We start from the raw sequence: 19521 nt of genomic DNA on the forward strand, positions 1-19521 counted from the left end.
TACGAGTAGAAGTGTGTGGGGTAAGTCCTTTGCTCACTAAGTTATTATTATTTGGGATACAATTTGTTGATACTTTTGTAGCCTGAATTAGATTGACACAAGGAATATACAATACTGACTGGGTATTTGTAGTCTCAAATTCACTTTGCCTAAATTTATTAACACATTAACAGACTTTCCATTGCTTTTGGAAATACATTTGTTGAAAAACAGGGATGTAATCTCAGGAATCTGCACGTCTTTAGCACTGTATGGCAGAAGTTTTGTAATCATTGTATGCATATGCAAGAGCAATAGATGGCAGCACTAAACACAAAGTATTATGGGAACCAAACTTTAGAACTAAATTGAAAACTTTTTGTAAAATTGTATGCTCTGTATGAATCACAAAAGAACATTTTTGGGTTTCATATTATTATTATTATTATTATTATCGGTTATTTGTAGAGCGCCAACAGATTCCGCAGCGCTATAAACAAAGGGGGAGTACAACAAAACAATTATAGGGTAGAGGGCCCTGCCAAGAGTTGCACTGTTGTAGTCAGCTCTTAAGAAGGTGATCTACAGACAGCTGGACTTTTAGGCTTACATGCTAAGAGGGTTCAGGGGATTGCAGTGGAGGAGAGGAACTGGTATTAGGAAAGGTTAGCGTAGGTTGTATGCGTCCCTGAACAGTAGAGTCTTTAGGGAGCACTTGAAGCTTTTAAAACTAGAAGAGAGTCTTGTGGAGCGAGGCAGAGAGTTCCATAAGATGGGAGCCAGTCTGGAGAAGTCCTGTAAACGGGAGTGTGATGAGGTGACAAGAGAGGAGGAGAGTAGGAGGTCATGAGCAGAGCGAAGGGGACGGGAGGGAGAGTATCTGGAGACAAGGTCTGAGATGTAGCGGGGAGCAGTGCAGTTGAGGGCTTTGTATGTAAGAGTGAGAGTTTTGTGTTTGATCCTAGAGGCAAGAGGAAGCCAGTGAAGGGATTGGCAGAGAGGCGCAGCAGATGAAGAGCGACGTGTAAGGAAGATGAGTCTGGCAGAGGCATTGATTATGGATTGTAAAGAAGCTAGGCGGTAGGAGGGGAGACCAGAGAGGACAGAGTTGCAGTAATCAAGGCGGGAAAGAATGAGAGAGTGGATTAAAATCTTAGTTGTGTCTTGTGTAAGGAAGTGTCTAATTTTAGAGATGTTTTTAAGGTGGAAGCGGCAGGCTGTAGCCAAGGACTGAATGTGAGGAGTGAAGGAAAGATTTGAGTCAAATGTGACCCCGAGACATCGGGCATGCGGGGTAGGGGTAATGATGGAGTTGTCGACAGTTATAGAGATATTGGGGGTGGAGATTTTGGAAGAAGGGGGGAAAATGAGGAGCTCAGTTTTGGAGAGATTTAGCTTGAGGTAGTGAGAGGACATCCAGGAAGAGATGTGAGAAAGACAGTTAGTGACACGGGTTAGCAAGGAAGGAGATAGTTCTGGTGCAGAGAAGTAGATTTGGGTGTCATCGGCATACAGATGATATTGGAAACTGTGGGACTTAATAAGGGAACCTAGTGATGACGTATAGATTGAGAAGAGAAGGGGACCGAGGACAGAGCCTTGCGGTACTCCGACAGAAAGGGGTGACGGGGCAGAGGAGGCCCCAGAGAAGGCTACACTGAAGGTACGGTTTGACAGGTAGGAAGAGAGCCACGAAAGGGCTGTGTCACAGATGCCGAAGGATTGGAGGGTTTGGAGCAAAAGAGGGTGGTCGACAGTGTCAAAGGCTGCGGACAGATCAAGGAGGATAAGCAGAGAGAAGTGGCCTTTTGATTTAGCTGTAAGTAGGTCGTTGGTGACCTTAACAATAGCTGTCTCTGTGGAGTGATAGGGACGAAATCCAGATTGCAGCGGGTCAAGAAGGGAGTTTAACGTAAGGAAATGGGATAGGCGTGCATATACAAGTTTTTCGAGAAGCTTTGAAGCAAGAGGGAGGAGGGAAATTGGGCGGTAGTTGGATGGGGAGGTAGGATCAAGGGAAGGTTTTTTGAGGATAGGTGTGACCAGTGCATGTTTCAATGATGAGGGAAATGTACCAGTGCTGAGGGAGAGGTTGAAAATGTGTGTTAGTATAGGGGTAAGGGTATCAGAGAGAGAGGGGAGCAGTTGTGAGGGGATAGGGTCAAGGGGACAGGTAGTGAGGTGAGAGCGCAGTATAAGTGCTGAAACTTCGTCCTCAGTAACAGGGGAGAATGAACTAAGTTTCAGGTTATGAGGGTTGTGGTTGAGTGAGAGTATTTGAGGGGGGGAGAGAATGGAATTGTGTTGAGAGCTGATTTCATGTCTGATGGAATCAATTTTGTTAATGAAGTGACTGGCAAAGTCTTGAGCTGACAGAGAAGTTGTATTAGGAAGTGGGGGAGGGCGGAGGAGACTATTGAAAGTGGAGAACAGACGTTTTGGATTTGAAGAAAGATTAGAGATAAGAGTAGAGAAGTAGTGTTGCTTGTGGAGATTAAGGGCAGAGTAGTAGGAGTTCAAGATGAATTTGTAATGAAGAAAATCAGCTGAACTCCGTGATTTTCTCCAATGCCGTTCAGCAGTACGGGAACATCTGCGTAGGTACCGTGTCAGAGGAGTATGCCAGGGCTGGGGATGAGTGTGTGATGTCCTAGCAGTGGTAAGAGGGGCGAGATTGTCAAGGACGGATATAAGGGTGGAATTATAGTGGCAGATAGATTGTTCAGGGCAGGAAAAGGAGGAGAAGGTTGAGAGGAGCGGTTGAAGGGAATTAGCAAGTTGTTGCTGATCTAAAGACCTAATGCTTCTGTGAAGTTTGGTGTGAGGAGTAGAAGGTGGGAGAGTTGTAGGAAGGGATGATATGTTGCAGGTAAGGAGATGGTGGTCAGAAAGAGGAAAAGGGGAGTTTCATATCCCTTTAATCTCAGGTTTTCTTAAATACGTAAGCAGTATTATGTGCTGTGTGTGCGCCACACTTAAAGGGACATTAAACACAAACATTTTCTTTCATGAATCAGATAGAGCATGCAATTTTAAATAACTTCCTAATTTACTTCTATTATCTAATTTGCTTCATTCTCTTGATATTCTTTGCTGAAAAGCATATCTAGATAGGCTCAGTAGCTGCTGATTGGTCGCTGCACATAGATGCCTCGTGTGATTGGCTCACCAATGTCAATTTCTATTTACTCAACAAACGATATCTAAAGAATGAAGCAAATTAGATAATAGAAGTAAATGTGAATGTTGTTTAAAATTGTATTCTCTATCTGAATCATGAAATAATTTTTTGGGGTTTAATGTCCCTTTAATGTATGTCTTGTAATACGAGCGCTATGAGCATGCTTCTTCTAACGCTTCCCATTGAAAGTATGGTACACACTATATAAAGTATCCTGTGCATTAAATATGCTTTGGTTAAATATTTTAACAAACTTGTAATACCCAATGCTTTATTGTTTGAGCCAGGCTAAGCACAAAATAACAAACCTTGTGTTATGAATTGCACTTTAAGGCTTAATGCTTTATGGTTTAAATGCAATGATCTCATAGGAGTTATCAGTTAAAATGGATATTTGTAGAGTCTGTGGCCTCTATTTATCAAGGTCTGGCGGACTTGATCCGACAGTGCGGATCAGGTCCGCCAGACCTTGCTGAATATGGCGAGCAATACGCTCGCCGTATTCAGCATTGCTCCAGCAGCTCACAAGAGCTGCTGGTGCAACGCAGCCCCCTGCAGACTTGCGGCCAATGGGCCGCCAGCAGGGGGTGTCAATCAACCCGATCGTACTCGATCGGGTTGATTTCCGGCGATGTCTGTCCGCCTGCTCAGAGCAGGCGGACAGGTTATGGAGCAGGGGTCTTTGTGACCGCTGCTTCATAACTGCCGTTTCTGACGAGCCTGCAGGCTCGCCAGAAACACGGGGCATCAAGCTCCATTCGGAGCTTGATAGATAGGCCTCTGTGGCTGTATTCACATGTTACCATAAATGTCCCTCAGTAATGAGTTAATACAGCGTTAAACCTTAGATGGGAATATTTTGTACTGGGGAAAGCTGGTTTGGTTTACAGTGGTGTCTGGTGTTTTACATTTTTTTCATTTTACATTTTATAAAAAGGAAAATGAATAGCTAAGTCATGAAAGTACTTGCTGAATATATCTGTGACCTGAATTCTAACAATATTACATATATGTGTTTCATATTTAATGGATAAATGGAATTAAATAAAACATTACATAACATAAATTAAATAAATGTAATTCTATATAAAATGCCTACTCCACAATGATCATAACACATCATATGATAAACTTACCCCCAAGTGCCTTGAATGTGCCAGTTATACAAGTATGTGTTTTATTGTTTTTTTTTTCAAACTAAAGACTTTGGGCTAGATTTTAGAGTGGAGCGTGAAGAAGGTTTTATCGCGGTTGTTTGCATATGTCTGTTTTTCAGTTTGTATTACAATTTGAAAGTAAACATGATCGCTTGAGCGCAATTGAAGTTAACGCACGTTGGGTTAGCGTGACCTTAGGGCTTTGGTTAACTGTTTTGCAAAACCAAAAAGTGTCTCAAATCACATAAAAAATACATAGTAAACGTAAACTCATGATAACACCATCTAATAAAAAAGATTAAAAAAATATTGCACAAAAAAGTTATAAGGGCTCAAAGATATGAGAGCTTTAACATTTAGAAACATATATATACATGTCTAAAAATGCATATACATGTATATATATATATATATATATATATATATATATGTTTATATGTGTGTACATATGTATTTATTTATGTATTTATATGTATTTACAGATAAACATATAAACACATAAATACATATGCACACACATATAGACATATATATAAGTGCATCAGAGTACTATGAAAACATGTAAAAATATATTTATGCAATATTCATTTTTAATATTAGTGTTATACTGTGTATTTACTGTAAATATTTCACATTCCAATGTTCTGCTCATAGCAGAATATGTTCTATGTATATTCTGTATATATCTATACCTATATATAATCATCTCTATATATAGGTGTAGATATATATTGTACCAAAATACCATTGGATATATGTAGAAGTATGTATTTATGAATAAATATAACATATTCTTCTATGTAAAGAACATTGGAATGTGAAATATTCATATTTTCATGTCGGATAAGCACACGAGAGAATATGCGATCAGGTTTGCCTGCGAGTTCGGTGCACGCAATATTCTAAGTTCGGATTTCTACGTGCATTGGGTTAGCGGTTGAGTGAAAACAGTTTCTTTCAACTTGTAATATGAGCGCTACTCGACACGAGCAAAATGCTTACTTCTAGCGGAGCTAACACTCGAGCAGGAATAACGCTCCACTTGTAATCTTGCCCTTTATGTGCCCAAAATGCTCTTTAAAGCTGTTCTATTATTTTAACCCATTACTGGTACTGGTGGGACAAGCTCCATATCTTCATATTGAAAGTAGTGGACGTTCACCATTGACGGCTTTTTGAGAACTGTATTGTGCACTTTGGGTTAGTGATGCATGATGCAGAAGTGAAGTTTTACATTTTTGCAGGGGCTGCATTGTTCTTTATTAATCATGTCGCCTTTCTCTGTACATGTTACAGGGTATAAAACTACACAAATGTTAACCTCTGAATCTGTATTGTCTGTGCTGACCTGAAGAGCACAATACAGCTGTGAAAACACCACCAACAACACTTATTTGTGAATGTTAATGACTTCTGACACAGAGCGCAAAATACACAGGCTCCAAGATGGTGTCCAGTATGAAAACACGGAGCTTCACCAACCAATACCTGTAAAGGGTTAAATAAGAGAACGGCTCTGAGGATGTTTCATTCACAATGTACTATTATGAATTTGTCACTATGTAACTGCCGCCTGTACTAATTGTATGTTAAATTATTAGAAGATAGACTAAGGAGGAAAAAATCTAGCCCTGAGTCTCTAGTCCCAGAGAAGTTTAGCGGTGCCCCTGCCTAAATCCCATGGCTTTCAAAGTGAGTTATCATGAAGAGGATCTGGATCAGTTTAGGTTTTGAGTCTCTTTTTAAGCCAGATAAATATTTGTCTCTGGTACATTGGTACTTATGTATGAGAAATCTTTGGATAGTTTGATGCCTGTTACACACTGATGTCTAATACAGTATTGCCTATTAGAATCAGGGATAGGCACAGACAAAGGCTGTGGCGGACATTTTCCAAAGTACAGACCTTAGTGAAGGACACCAAGGTATATTTGAAATAAAAAACATTATTTTATAGTGTTTAGTGTTATTATACTGATGCAGATACCACTGATTCTATAACCAGCCCTCCTCTGGCTATACCCATGTGCCAGTGTCACTACTGTGTCATTATATAGTACTGGGTGTTATTATACTGATGCAGATACCACTGATCCTTTAACCAGCCCTCTTCTGGCTATACCCATGAGCCAGGGTCACTACTGTGTCATTATATAGTGCTTGGTGTTATTATACTGATGTAGATACCACTGATCCTATAACCAGCCCTCCTCTGGCTATACCCATAAGCCAGTGTCACTACTGTGTCTTTGTATAGTGTTTGGTGTTATTATACAGATGCAGATACCACTGATCCTATAACCAGCCCTCCTCTGGCTATACCCATGTGCCAGTGTCACTACTGTGTCATTATATAGTGCTGGGTGTTATTATACTGATGCAGATACCACTGATCCTATAACCAGCCCTCCTCTGGCTATACCCATGTGCCAGTGTCACTACTGTGTCATTATATAGTACTGAGTGTTATTATACTGATGCAGATACCACTGATCCTATAACCAGCCCTCCTCTGGCTATACCCATGAGCCAGTGTCACTACTGTGTCATTTTATAGTGCTGGGTGTTATTATACTAATGCAGATAACACTGACCCTATAACCAGCCCTCCTCTGGCTATACCCATAAGCCAGTGTCACTAATGTGTCATTATATAGTGCTGGGTGTTATTATACTGATGCAGATACCACTGATCCTATAACCAGCCCTCCTCTGGCTATACCCATGTGCCAGTGTCACTACTGTGTCATTATATACTGCTTGGTGTTATTATACTGATGCAGATACCACTGATCCTATAACCAGCCCTCTTCTGGCTATACCCATGTGCCAGTGTCACTACTGTGTCATTATATAGTGCTGGGTGTTATTATACTTATGCAGATACCACTGACCCTATAACCAGGCCTTGATTGGCTATACGCATGTGCCAGTGTCACTACTGTGTCTTTGTATAGAGCTGGGTGTTATTATACAGATGCAGATACACATCCAGTATTTCACTCAGGCTTTTTTTATTCCATAACTTATCACCCAATATCGCTAGCAGTCTCTTGACAAGCCACTAACTTTATTCACACAACATATTTTTTTTTATTCCTATTATTTAATCAGAAAGAAAAGATATACTAAGGTTGTGGCGGACACTGCAAGGTCTAGTCACGGACACCAGTGTCCGTGTACGGACACCTTGCCTATCCCTGATTAGAATATAAAGCATATATGTACATGTGTACATTTTAAAACTATGGAGTATGGGTAATGCTGTGTTCATGCTAAACTCACTTAATATAAAATTACCATACTAAATTGTTATATGAATATTGACTAAAAAGGATGTTTAACATATTTAAACGACCACTCAATGCAGTACAATGACATAATTAACAAGTGCATAATAAAAAGACAACGTTTTAACACTTAGGAGCTGATTCATCAAGCTCCGAATGGAGCTTGATGCAGCTGTTTCAGCAGGAACCTTCGGGGCTCGCCGGAAACAGGAGATAAGAAGCAGTGGTCTTAAGACCGCTGCTCCTTAACTCGACAGCAATCAGCCCGATCACATGCGATCAGGTTGATCAACACCCCCTGCTAGTGGCCGATTTCACCAGAACTGCTTGTGCAATGATAAATGATTGATTTATTGATGTGCAGCGGACATGATCGCTACAGTGGATCATGTCTGTCAGCACTTTCATAAATCGGCCCCTTACTCTGAATTTCAAATAAGCAGTAGATTTTTTCTGACAAACTAATTTTTCTACCATTTTCTAGCCCCCTGTATTATGTGACAGGCATCAACCAATCACAGACTAGTATACGTATACCATGTGAGTTTGTGCACATGCTCAGTAGGATCTTGTTCCCCAGAAAGTGTGTATATAAAAAGACTGAGCAAACTTTTATAATGGAAGTAAATTGGAAAGTGTCTTACAACTGCATGTTCTATCTGAATCATAAATGTTTATTTTGACTTGAGTGTCCCTTTAAGTACTGGAAAAACTTTAGAATTCACGAAATAGAATAGTTCTGTTTTGCTTGCAGATGGCTTGTTTGGTCAATGCCGAGAGCGGACAGAGCGGGATGTGGGTCAGATTCAGGTGACTCCTGGTACACTGCAACATCTGCAGGACGTATTGCGCCAGCTTACAGCAAAAGGTATGCAAATAAGTAATGTCCTTTATCCTTTCATATAAACCATTTAATCATATCTCAGCCTCATTCCCTCACAAAACCCTGTAACTACTACACTTATATCTTTTCCAAAACAACATGTTTTAAAGTTCTGTCACTGTGTAATACAGTGATTGTTAAGTCAGTTAAAATGATTTAGTAATTCTTCAATTAACATTTCAGTGATGATAAATCTATTTAATTGATTGCTTTTTTCCAACCCTTCTCCGTCCATGTCTGCAGGTATGTCATGGAGGGACGATATGACACAGCGAATAATGGCTCATAAGATGGGTCATCTCCCTCAACACAGACCCATAGAGCCTCTTGACGTTCTGGATGACGAGAGGTAAAGGTCACAAAGGGGGAGGAAAAGAAGTAAGAGAGGAGGAAGAAAAGAGAAAGCAAATTCACTAGCAATATAAGACCGCAGTAATAAAGGGAATTTGTGCTGGAAGTCTCAGATTTAGGTTGAATGTGAAGTGCGCCCTCCTTGGATATGGCAATTTCGCAAAATTGCGGCCTAAAAAGGTTTAAAGGTTGCTGTTTAAGATAGTTGTGGAGGAGGTCTTACAAGCAATAATTGTACACAATCAGGTAAACAAGGTAGCATAGAAAGTAGCACTGTTGCAAAAGCCATATACTACGGGCACAACCCGACGTGTACAAAAAGCTTTCTTCTAGCGGAGTTAACTCGCGAGTGGGAACTATAAATAGCACTCCACTCATAATCTAGCCCTTTGTGGGGTTTAAAAAATAGGTTCTGATTTTCTAAAGCTCTCTGCTCAGGTGAGATTATCTAAAAAAAGAGATCATTCATAGGATTCCGGAAAGACACATTTTACCTTGAGATCTGTCTTTCTCACTAAGGGGTTCATTACATTTCATTACAATAAAATAACCACTTATAAAAACCATTAAAAAAAATACATAATACAAATCACCATGAAAGTGCAAAATACAAACTGTAATTTCATAGTACAAACAAAGTAAAAGTGCAAAATAAAAGTTGTCATATAATACAAAGTAAAAATTGTAATAGTAATTTTACAGTGCAGAGGCCTGATACGTTTATTTGCAGGCTAATTCTTCTTTATCCTGTATTGCCTTAGGTACCCCCCTGTTTTTCGCACCCCTGGAAGAACAGTGCAGCGTCTGTCTGGAGCTGTCCAGCCCTCCACACCGAGATGGGTTGGGTCTAATGACCAGCTGCAATATTTCAGACCCCGGCTTTCATCATCAGCGTCATCAGAAGTCCCCACTGTTCAGCAACAGAGGCTTTCTGGATCAATTAAAAAGAATACTTCCCCTTTGGTAGACCGCTATCTTACTTACATACTGTTAAACTCACAAACCCCCAGTTCACAACGGAGCAACACCCAAGAAAATCTGCCTCCGCTGCATTCATACACCAAGGTAACAATGAATTAATTATACAAATCTACTGTCACCCTTATGTTCACTGGTCCTTCTCTTGTCTCTGTTTTCATCTTTCAATTCATATTTTGCTTTCTTCTACTTCTCCAAAAAATGAAAGGAAGATACAGAATTTTGCAAAATACAGATATGTTTTTATATTTATATAATAATTTATAGTTGTAAATAGCATACCACGTAGCGTAAACAAAGCCATATGCTTTATGGGGAGTTCATTGATGCTAAATTGAATTAAAAAATAACACAACTGTTTAAATTGTTTTTGTTTTTAAAAAGAAGCTCAAAAACAAAATCAACAATGGGCTATTTATTGATTGACAAAAGATGTTTGGGCTTTACATAAAGGTCTCTTGGCTTGCAAGATTCTGTAATTAATGTATCTAGTAATATGATGTACTCTTGTTGGAATTCTCTAACGGCAGTTTTTACCTTATAGGGACAGTTTACCAAAAAATGTATCCCCTTTAATTTGTTCTCAATTATCCATTTTACCTGTTGTGGGGTATTAAATTGTTTACAAATAACTCCTATATCTTTATATTATCCTTTGAAATAGCTGATTTTGCCTGTGGTAACCCTATACTGAAAATGTATATAGTTAAAGTGAAGGTAAATTCAACAGAGTAACTGCACTATAATATATATTAAACTAACAAATATAACTCAAGAGTCTCATTTTAATTATAAATCCCTTCAGTACCAGGAATTTCAGAGAAATATTTGCCCAAAGTCCCAGAGAATGTTTAGCATTTTTACTATCACTCCATTTAAACAGAAATAGACCCTTGTTTTTTTGATTTACATATCAAAACTATCGACTAGATTATGAGTTGTGCGTTAAGGTAAAAAAGCAGCGTTAACAGGTCCTAACGCTGCTTTTTTACGCCCGTTGCTATTACAAGTCTTGCAGGTTTAGGGGCACCGCACACTTCTTTGGCCTTACCGCAAAACGACTTACGTAAACTTCGTAAAGTCTTTTTTCTATGGGACTTCCATAGCGCTGATATTACGAGTCTGTCCTGGGAGGCAAAAAAGTGAGAGGTACACCCTACCCTGTCAAGATCCCTAACGCATTTAAAAGTCAGTAGTTAAGAGTTTTATGGTACAACGCCGAAACATAAAACTCATAACTAAAGTGCTAAAAAGTACACTAGCACCCATAAACTACCTATTAACCCCTAAACCGAGGCCCTCCTGCATCACAAACACTAAAATTAAAATTGTAACCCCTAACCTGCTGCCCCCAATGTCGCCGCAACCTACCTACACTTATTAACCCCTAATCTGCGGCCCCCAACGTCGCCACCACTATAATAAACATATTAACCCCTAAACCGCCGCACTCCCGCCTCGCAAACATTAGTTAAATATTATTAACCCCCTAATCTGCCGTCCCTAACATCCCCGCCACCTACCTACATTTATTAACCCCTAATCTGCTGCCCCCAACGTCGCCGCCACTATACTAAATGTATTAACCCCTAAACCTAAGTCTAATCCTAACACCTCTTAACTGAAATATAATTTAAATAAATCTAACTAAATATTCCTATCATTACCTAAATAATTCCTATTTAAAACTAAATACTTACCTGTAAAGTAAACCATAAGCTAGCTACAATATAACTAATAGTTACATTGTAGCTAGCTTAGGGTTTATTTTTATTTTACAGGCAAGTTTGTATTTATTTTAACTAGGTAGAATAGTTATTAAATAGTTATTAACTATTTAATAACTACCTAGCTAAAATAAATACAAAAGTAACTGTAAAATAAAACCTAACCTAAGTTACAATACCACCTAAGACTACACTTAATTAAATAAATTAACTAAATTAACAACAATTAAATAAATTAAATTAGTACAAAAGTACAAAAAACAAACAAACACTAAATTACACCCTTAAAAAAAACCTAACACTAACCCCCTGAAGATCGACTTACAGTTCTGAAGAACGGACATCCATCCTCAAGGAAGCGGCAGAAGTCTTCATCCAAGCGGGCCGAAGTCCTCAATGAAGCCGGGAGAAGTCTTCATCCAAGCCGGGCAAAGTGGTCCTCCAGACGGGCAGAAGTCTTCATCCAGATGGCATCTTCTATCTTCATCCATCCGACGCGGAGCGGCTCCACTTTAAGTGACGTCATCCAAGATGGCGTCCCATAGATTCCGATTGGTTGATAGAATTCTATCAGCCAATCAGAATTAAGGTAGAAAATATCCTATTGGCTGATTCAAGATAGATGGATGAAGATAGAAGATGCCGTCTGGATGAAGACTTCTGCCCGTCTGGAGGACCACTTCGCCCGGCTTGGATGAAGACTTCTCCAGGCTTCGTTGAGGACTTCGGCCCGGTTGGATGAAGACTTCTGCTACTTCCTTGAGGATGGATGTCCGGTCTTCAGAACTGTAAGTCGATCTTCAGGGGGTTAGTGTTAGGTTTTTTTAAGGATGTATTGGGTGGGTTTTATTTTTAGGTTAGGGTTTGGGCTGCAAAAGAGCTAACTGCCCTTTTAAGGGCAATGCCCATCCAAGTTTTTTTTAGATAGTATTTTATTTGGGGGGTTGGTTGTGTGGGTAGTGGGTTTTACTGTTGGGGGTTGTTTGTATTTTTTTTTACAGGTAAAAGAGCTGATTACTTTGGGGCAATGCCCCGCAAAAGGTTCTTTTAAGAGCTATTAATAGTTTAGTTTAGGCTAGGTTTTTATTTTTATTTTGGGGGGGCTTTTTTTATTTTGATAGGGCTATTAGATTAGGTGTAATTAGTTTAAATATCTTGTAATTTGTTTATTATTTTCTGTAATTTAGTGGGGGGGGTTTTTGTACTAGGTAATTTAATTTAATTTATTTAATTGTTGTTAATTTACGGCTAGATTACGAGTATGGCGTTAGCCTTAAAAAGCAGCGTTGGCCGGTCCTAATGCTGCTTTTTAATGCCCGCTGGTATTACGAGCCTTGCAGGTACAGGTGTACCGCTCACTTTTTTGGCCAGACTTGGAAATACCGCAAATCCACTTACGTCAATTGCGTATCCTATATTTTCAATGGGACTTGCATAGCGCCGGTATTACGAGTCTGACAAAAAGTGAGCGTTAGACCCTCTCCTGTCTAGACTGGTACCGCATTTAAAAGTCAGTAGTTAAGAGTTTTACACTACAACGACGTAGCATAAAACTCTTAACGAAAGTGCTAAAAAGTACACTAACACCCATAAACTACCTATTAACCCCTAAACCGAGGCCCTCCCACAATATTTTAACCCCAATCTGCTGAACCGGACATTGCCGCCACTATAATAAATATATTAACCCCTAAACCGCTGCACTCCCGCATCGCAAACACTTTACTTTATTATAGTGGTGGCGACGTTGGGGGCGGCAGATTAGGGGTTGATAAATGTAGTTAGGTTGCGGCGACATTGGGTGTGGCAGATTAGGGGTTAATAAATATAATGTAGGTGTCGGCGATGTTGGGGGCAGCAGATTAGGAGTTCATAAGTATAATGTAGGTGGCGGCGGTGGCAGATTAGGGGTTAATAAGTGTAAGATTATGGGTGTTTAGACTCTGGGTTCATGTTAGGGTGTTAGGTGTAGACATAAATGTATTTTCCCCATAGGAATCAATGGGGCTGCGTAAGGAGCTAAACGCTGCTTTTTTGCAGGTGTTAGTTTTTTTTCAGCCGGCTCTCCCCTATTGATTCCTATGGGGAAATTGTGCACGAGCACGTTTTACCAACTCACCGCTAACGTAAGCAGCGCTGGTATTGAGGTGAGTTGTGGATCAAAATTTTGCTCTACGCTCACTTTTTTGCGGTTAACGCCGGGTTTGTAAAAACACATAATACCAGCGCTGTCTTTAAGTGAGCGGTGAGCATAAACTGCTCGTTAGCACCGCACCCCTCCTAACGCAACTCGTAATCTAGGCGTTAGTTAATTTATTTAATTATAGTGTAGTGTTAGGTGTTATTGTAACTTAGGTTAGGTTTTATTTTACAGGTACTTTTGTATTTATTTTAGCTAGGTAGTTATTAAATAGTTAATAACTATGTAATAACTATTCTACCTAGTTAAAATAAATACAAACTTGCCTGTAAAATAAAAATAAACCCTAAGCTAGCTACAATATAACTATTAGTTATATTGTAGCTATCTTAGGGTTTATTTTACAGGTAAGTATTTAGTTTTAAATACCAATTATTTAGGTAATGATAGGAATTTTTAGTTAGATTTATTTAAATTATATTTCAGTTAGGAGGTGTTAGGGTTAGGGTTAGACTTCGGTTTAGGGGTTAATACATTTAGTATAGTGGCGGCGACGTTGGGGGCGGCAGATTAGGGGTTATTAAATGTAGGTAGGTGTTGGCGATATTAGGGACGGCAGATTAGGGGTTAATAATATTTAACTAATGTTTGCGAGGCCGGAGTGCTGCGGTTTAGGGGTTAATATGTTTATTATAGTGGATGCGATGTTGGGGGCAGCAGATTAGGGGTTAATAAGTATATGTAGGTTGCGGCGACATTGGGGGTGTCAGATTAAGGGTTAATAAATATAATGTAGGTGTCGGCGATGTTGGGGGCAGCAGATTAGGGGTTCATAAGTATAATGTAGGTGGCGGCGGTGTCCAGAGCGGCAGATTAGGGGTTAATAAGTGTAAGATTAGGGGTGTTTAGACTTGGGGTTCATGTTAAGGTGTTAGGTGTAAACATAAAATGTGTTTCCCCATAGGAATCAATGGGGCTGCGTTACTGAGTTTTACGCTGCTTTTTTCAGGTGTTAGACTTTTTCTCAGCTGGCTCTCCCCGTTGATTCCTATGGGGTAATCGTGCACGAGCACGTACGACCAGCTCACCGCTGACTTAAGCATCACTGGTATTGGAGTGCGGTAGGGAGCAACATTTTGCTCAACGCTCACTTCTTGCCTTTTAACGCCGGGTTTGTAAAAACCAGCGCTGCATGTAAGTAAGCGCTGAGACAAAACTGCTCGTTAGCACAGCACAGTTCAAAACGAAAAACTTGTAATCTAGCCGTATATTTATTTTTTAGTAGACAACCCAAGGTAATGATCTAGGCCCATTTTGGTATATTTCATGCCACCATTTTGCAGCCAAAAGAAATAATTAAAAAAAAATAATTGCATATTACTTGTGCAGTCATAACATAAATGGTTGTAAAAGCTAACATTTACAATTATAGATTATGTTTTAAATCATAAAAAGAACATGCAAAAAAAAAGCAGTTTAATTTCTATACAATGATTAAAATAATATGCATTATATATGCTTTATAAGTTGGGTATAGCAAAGACATGATGTAGATGTAAACGTTCTGTGGTAGTTAGTTGGGTATTCCAGGTGAGTAACCTGCATTTTGATTGGGATACATCACCAGTAGTGCAATATATTCCAATCTCTGAAGTGCAGATTACGTTTAGGGTTTCAGCCATGTTTGTCTCGCCACCTTTTTAGCGGGAAGACTTTACAGTATGAGGTAGGTAGTGTAGGTTTAGTGACAGGTTACAGAGGCATTATTTGAAGTGTACTGTTTTTTGGCTTCAGTGAGCACACTGTCTGTGCTGTGTAGGAACACTTCAAATTCTCCATCTTCCCCCCCCTCCAGTACTAATAACCCCCTATTTCCTGAACCTATAACCATTATTAACCCTAGTCCCCTAGCAGCAACTTACCTTGATCTTCTTAACCCAGTGGTCTCAAAGAACAGGCCCTGGGGCCATATGCGGCCCTAAACATAGTTTAATCTGGCCCTCCCTTGTTTATTAGGACATTATTTGAACCCCATAATGTTTTTAGGGTTCTAATAGGTGTTAACAAGTTGATGTTCTATGCAGGCACTGACTAGATAAATATAACGACAAGCAGGCATTGTCTATTGTAGACCCCCGCCATGTACTGGTTTGATAAATGTCACTTTTAACTGTTATGCAGTTCTAGAATGATCACTTCACTTGGCACTCACAAGATAAATATACACAACTGTGTATGTTTATTGTGGGCTACAACTCCCACCATACACTACTACTTGGGTAAATGTCACTTCCAGTTCCTAGTATATCCAGTTCCAGAGCACTCACTCTGTTCAAGTGGCCTCCATCGGAATGCACACTTGACCATTGGCCCCCAGATACAGTGAGCTTGAGACCCCTGCCTTAACCACTATGAATTTCTTACAGCCTGGGTCCCCAGCACAACAATTGTTGTGCTATCTGAAACATCTGGGAGGGAAGCAGCATTAATTGCAGTTAGGAATACTGGATTGGTTAGTGTTGATTAAGGTGGAGAGGTGGTAAAGTAAGGGTTTAAAATGCAAACTTAAAGGGATGATTAATACCTTGGAATTACATTTTTTGCAGTTTTCGAATAGATTAACATATTAGCAGAGTGTGAACATTATAGAACAGATTAATACTTTGTTTGCTGCAATTGTTTTTTTAATGGTCAAACTCCACACACCACTTTCCTTATTTGGAGGAGCCAATCCGGGCATGAATCTGCAGAAGGCAGTGCTTGCCAGTTGCCACTGGCATTGTCTCCATTGTTTGGCTTCAGGAGAATGATAACCAACTGCAAATGAGAGACAGAAATGTGGCAAGGATTGGCTTTTGATGCCTGCCTTGTGCTATTTCAATTTTCAGGACTAGAAAGTTTAGTTTACTGTTCCTTTAAAAGCAGTCAGGCAGACCATAGTGGTGAGAGATATTTGCAGATACGGGAACTGGTACAGTAAGGGTTAAGAGTGATGAAGGTGTGCTTTTTGTGTGGTTAGCTTGGTAAGACTAGCAAAAACAATGACTCCAATACAATTGGATCATTATTGATAGCAAAAGGTGCAATATTGATATAGCAGCACGGCACTAAGAATAGCGCACAATCTGGTATTACAACAAGTCTTACCAGAGAACGTTAGTTATGTATTGTTGTGTATTTGTATGTATACACATATATATATATATAATATCCAAAAGATCAGGCACTCTCCGGTTTTAACTTCACAGTTTCTTTATTTGTGACGTTTAGGGGGTCTTTAGCACCTTCCTCAGACTCAAAAAAACATATAATAACAATCAAACTTACCCTCCTATATATACCCCACACAGTGCATCAGATTGAACTCAGGTGTGTCGGATCGGCGTCCCATTAGAGCTATTGCGCATGCGCAAATGGCCAATTACGGCAACACACCTGGGCCAAATCAAAAAAGCAAAAGTGTAAGCACAGTAAAATTAATTGCATGTAAACACTTCAAACAGTTAAATAGTACCATCATCATTATCTATTTGGCACAACAGCTACAATCTAATACTCATATTTATCTGGGCCATATAAACATTCTTTACAAAAATCGGCTAGTATGTGGTACATGCGATATGGGCTAAATATCGATAGTGGTAAGCGTACGTGATATTGCTATAAACATCATAATCACCAGGTGTTACAATCATAAGGCATGTGTGACATTCATTACCCTAATTAGTAGTTACTGCTGATCAGCTGTTAATACATTGATTACATGTGATTCAAATCTATGAACTAATAATGTGGGCACACGTCGACTTACATTTAAAAAATTCGCCAACAATAAGCGTTGCCTCCAGTATCAAGCTAGATAATGAACACCCTTGTTAGGTTAATGTACTAGACTGCAATACATGATACGCTAGAGAACATCCCTGTCATAAAGTACAGCAATAGCCCTGGATCAATAATCAAAGTTCTACTATGTGTTTAAACGAGGTTGCTTCAGATCATCAGGTATATGTGACATTAATTAACCTAGTTAGCATTTACTGCTGATCACTCGTTAATGCATTGCTTCCATATGATTCAAATCTAAGAACTAATAACGTAGGCACACGTTGTCTTACATTTAAAACATCCTCTCAGAATATATTGTCCCAACAATAAACGCTGCCTCCTTTGTCAAACTAGGTGGCTAATAAGATAATGATCACTCTTATTAAGTTAATACACTAGGCAGTAATACATGATACGCTACAGAACATCCCTGTAAGGAAGTACAACAGTAGCCCTGGATCAATGATCAGACTTCTACTATGTGTTTAAGCAACATCATGAATCTCAGTCAGCACCAATTAACAGAGACTGAACAAAAACTCCTACAGAGAGGATTAACATATGTACCAACTACTACCGCTGACAAGTTTGACCTGCATGTTGACATCTTTAAATTTAATCGAACTTTGAAGCTCAAAGAATTCTTCAGGGACACAAATACAGAACAAGATAACTTTAGGGGCAAGAGTTCATTTGACCCTAAAAGTACGAATGCAAGCATTAAAACGTTTTCTAGGATGGTGACAGACCAGATGTATGGTTCTTGTGATGAGCACAAATTGGAGGTCAAAAGGAATCTTTCAGCCGCTGAGTGGCAAGCCTTGAATACTCTAAAAAGAGACCCAAGCCTAGTAATCAGGGAAGCTGATAAGGGTAGAGCCTTGGTCCTGATGGACTATGCCGATTATCGTAATGAAATACTTGGACAACTGGCAGACACCAACACATATAGACAACTAACAGCTGATCCCACAAAACTGTTCAAGGAACGTATTGATGGTTACCTGACACTCATCACAGATATGAGTTTTATCAGTGCTGCAAATAAAGATTTCCTTGTGGTTGATCATCCAATAATACCCATTATCTACACACTGCCTAAGGTCCACAAAGATCAAATACATCCACCGGGACGGCTAGAGGATCACTTCTGCAAACACTGGCTACATTTGTTGACAGCTTTTTGCAGCCCTTGGTACGGAACATTGCCTCATTTCTTCTTGATTCAATAGAACTGATCAAACTATTGAAAGATGAACAGGAGGTGACTGAGGAAGATATCCTCGTCACACTAGACGTAACAAGTCTTTATACAGTGATCTCCCATAATGGTGGTCTAGCAGCCGTACAGTCACACTTAAGGAAGTATCCTTATATAGGTCCACCACCAGAGGTACTTCTACAACTCCTGGAATATTGTCTGACCCTCAATTATTTCAAATTTGAGCAAAAATATTATCTGCAGACAGCAGGAACTGCTATGGGGTCCAATGTGGCCCCATCTTATTCTAATATTTACATGTCTGAATTCGAGGAGCATCTAACTGACTGTTTTAAGGACAGCAGAATACGACTGTACAGGAGATACATAGACGATTTGTTCTTGATCTGGTCAGGTACCCAAGAGGATCTTGATGTATGGGTAAATACCCTGAACCAATTGACAGACAACTTGAAATTCAAGTTAACCTCTTCAAAAACACAAATCAACTTTTTGGATCTAAGGATCTTTAAAGATCAACAACATCTTGAAACAACTGTTTTCAGCAAAGAGACTGATAGGAATTCATTACTTTGGGCTGATAGTTGCCATCCCCTGGGCCTTAAACGAGCCCTTCCTAAATCAAAATTGAAAAGAGTGATCAGGAATAACTCTGTGAAACCCCTACGGGATGAACAACTCGTGGATATGCAAAGAAAATTCCAAATGTAGGGGGTACTATGAGAAGAACCTACAGGCCACAATGAAGGAGGTTGGAAACCTGACCCAAGAGGAGGCTCTGAAGA

At 39.5% G+C, this 19521-nt stretch overlaps 1 protein-coding gene across 1 annotated transcript in view; it reads left to right on the top strand.

Annotated features, from left to right (window-relative positions):
- The window catches only part of PTPRN (protein tyrosine phosphatase receptor type N), a 339294-nt gene that overhangs the window by 38560 nt on the left and 281213 nt on the right, over positions 1-19521 (top strand). Inside the window, exons 3-5 of the mRNA XM_053698177.1 lie at positions 8362-8475; positions 8734-8839; positions 9603-9906. Of these exons, the coding sequence (XP_053554152.1) occupies positions 8362-8475; positions 8734-8839; positions 9603-9906 (524 nt within the window). The remainder of the gene's footprint in view (positions 1-8361; positions 8476-8733; positions 8840-9602; positions 9907-19521) is intronic.

This window comes from Bombina bombina, chromosome 1 (assembly GCF_027579735.1).
Source record: "Bombina bombina isolate aBomBom1 chromosome 1, aBomBom1.pri, whole genome shotgun sequence".
NCBI classification, from domain to species: domain Eukaryota; kingdom Metazoa; phylum Chordata; class Amphibia; order Anura; family Bombinatoridae; genus Bombina; species Bombina bombina.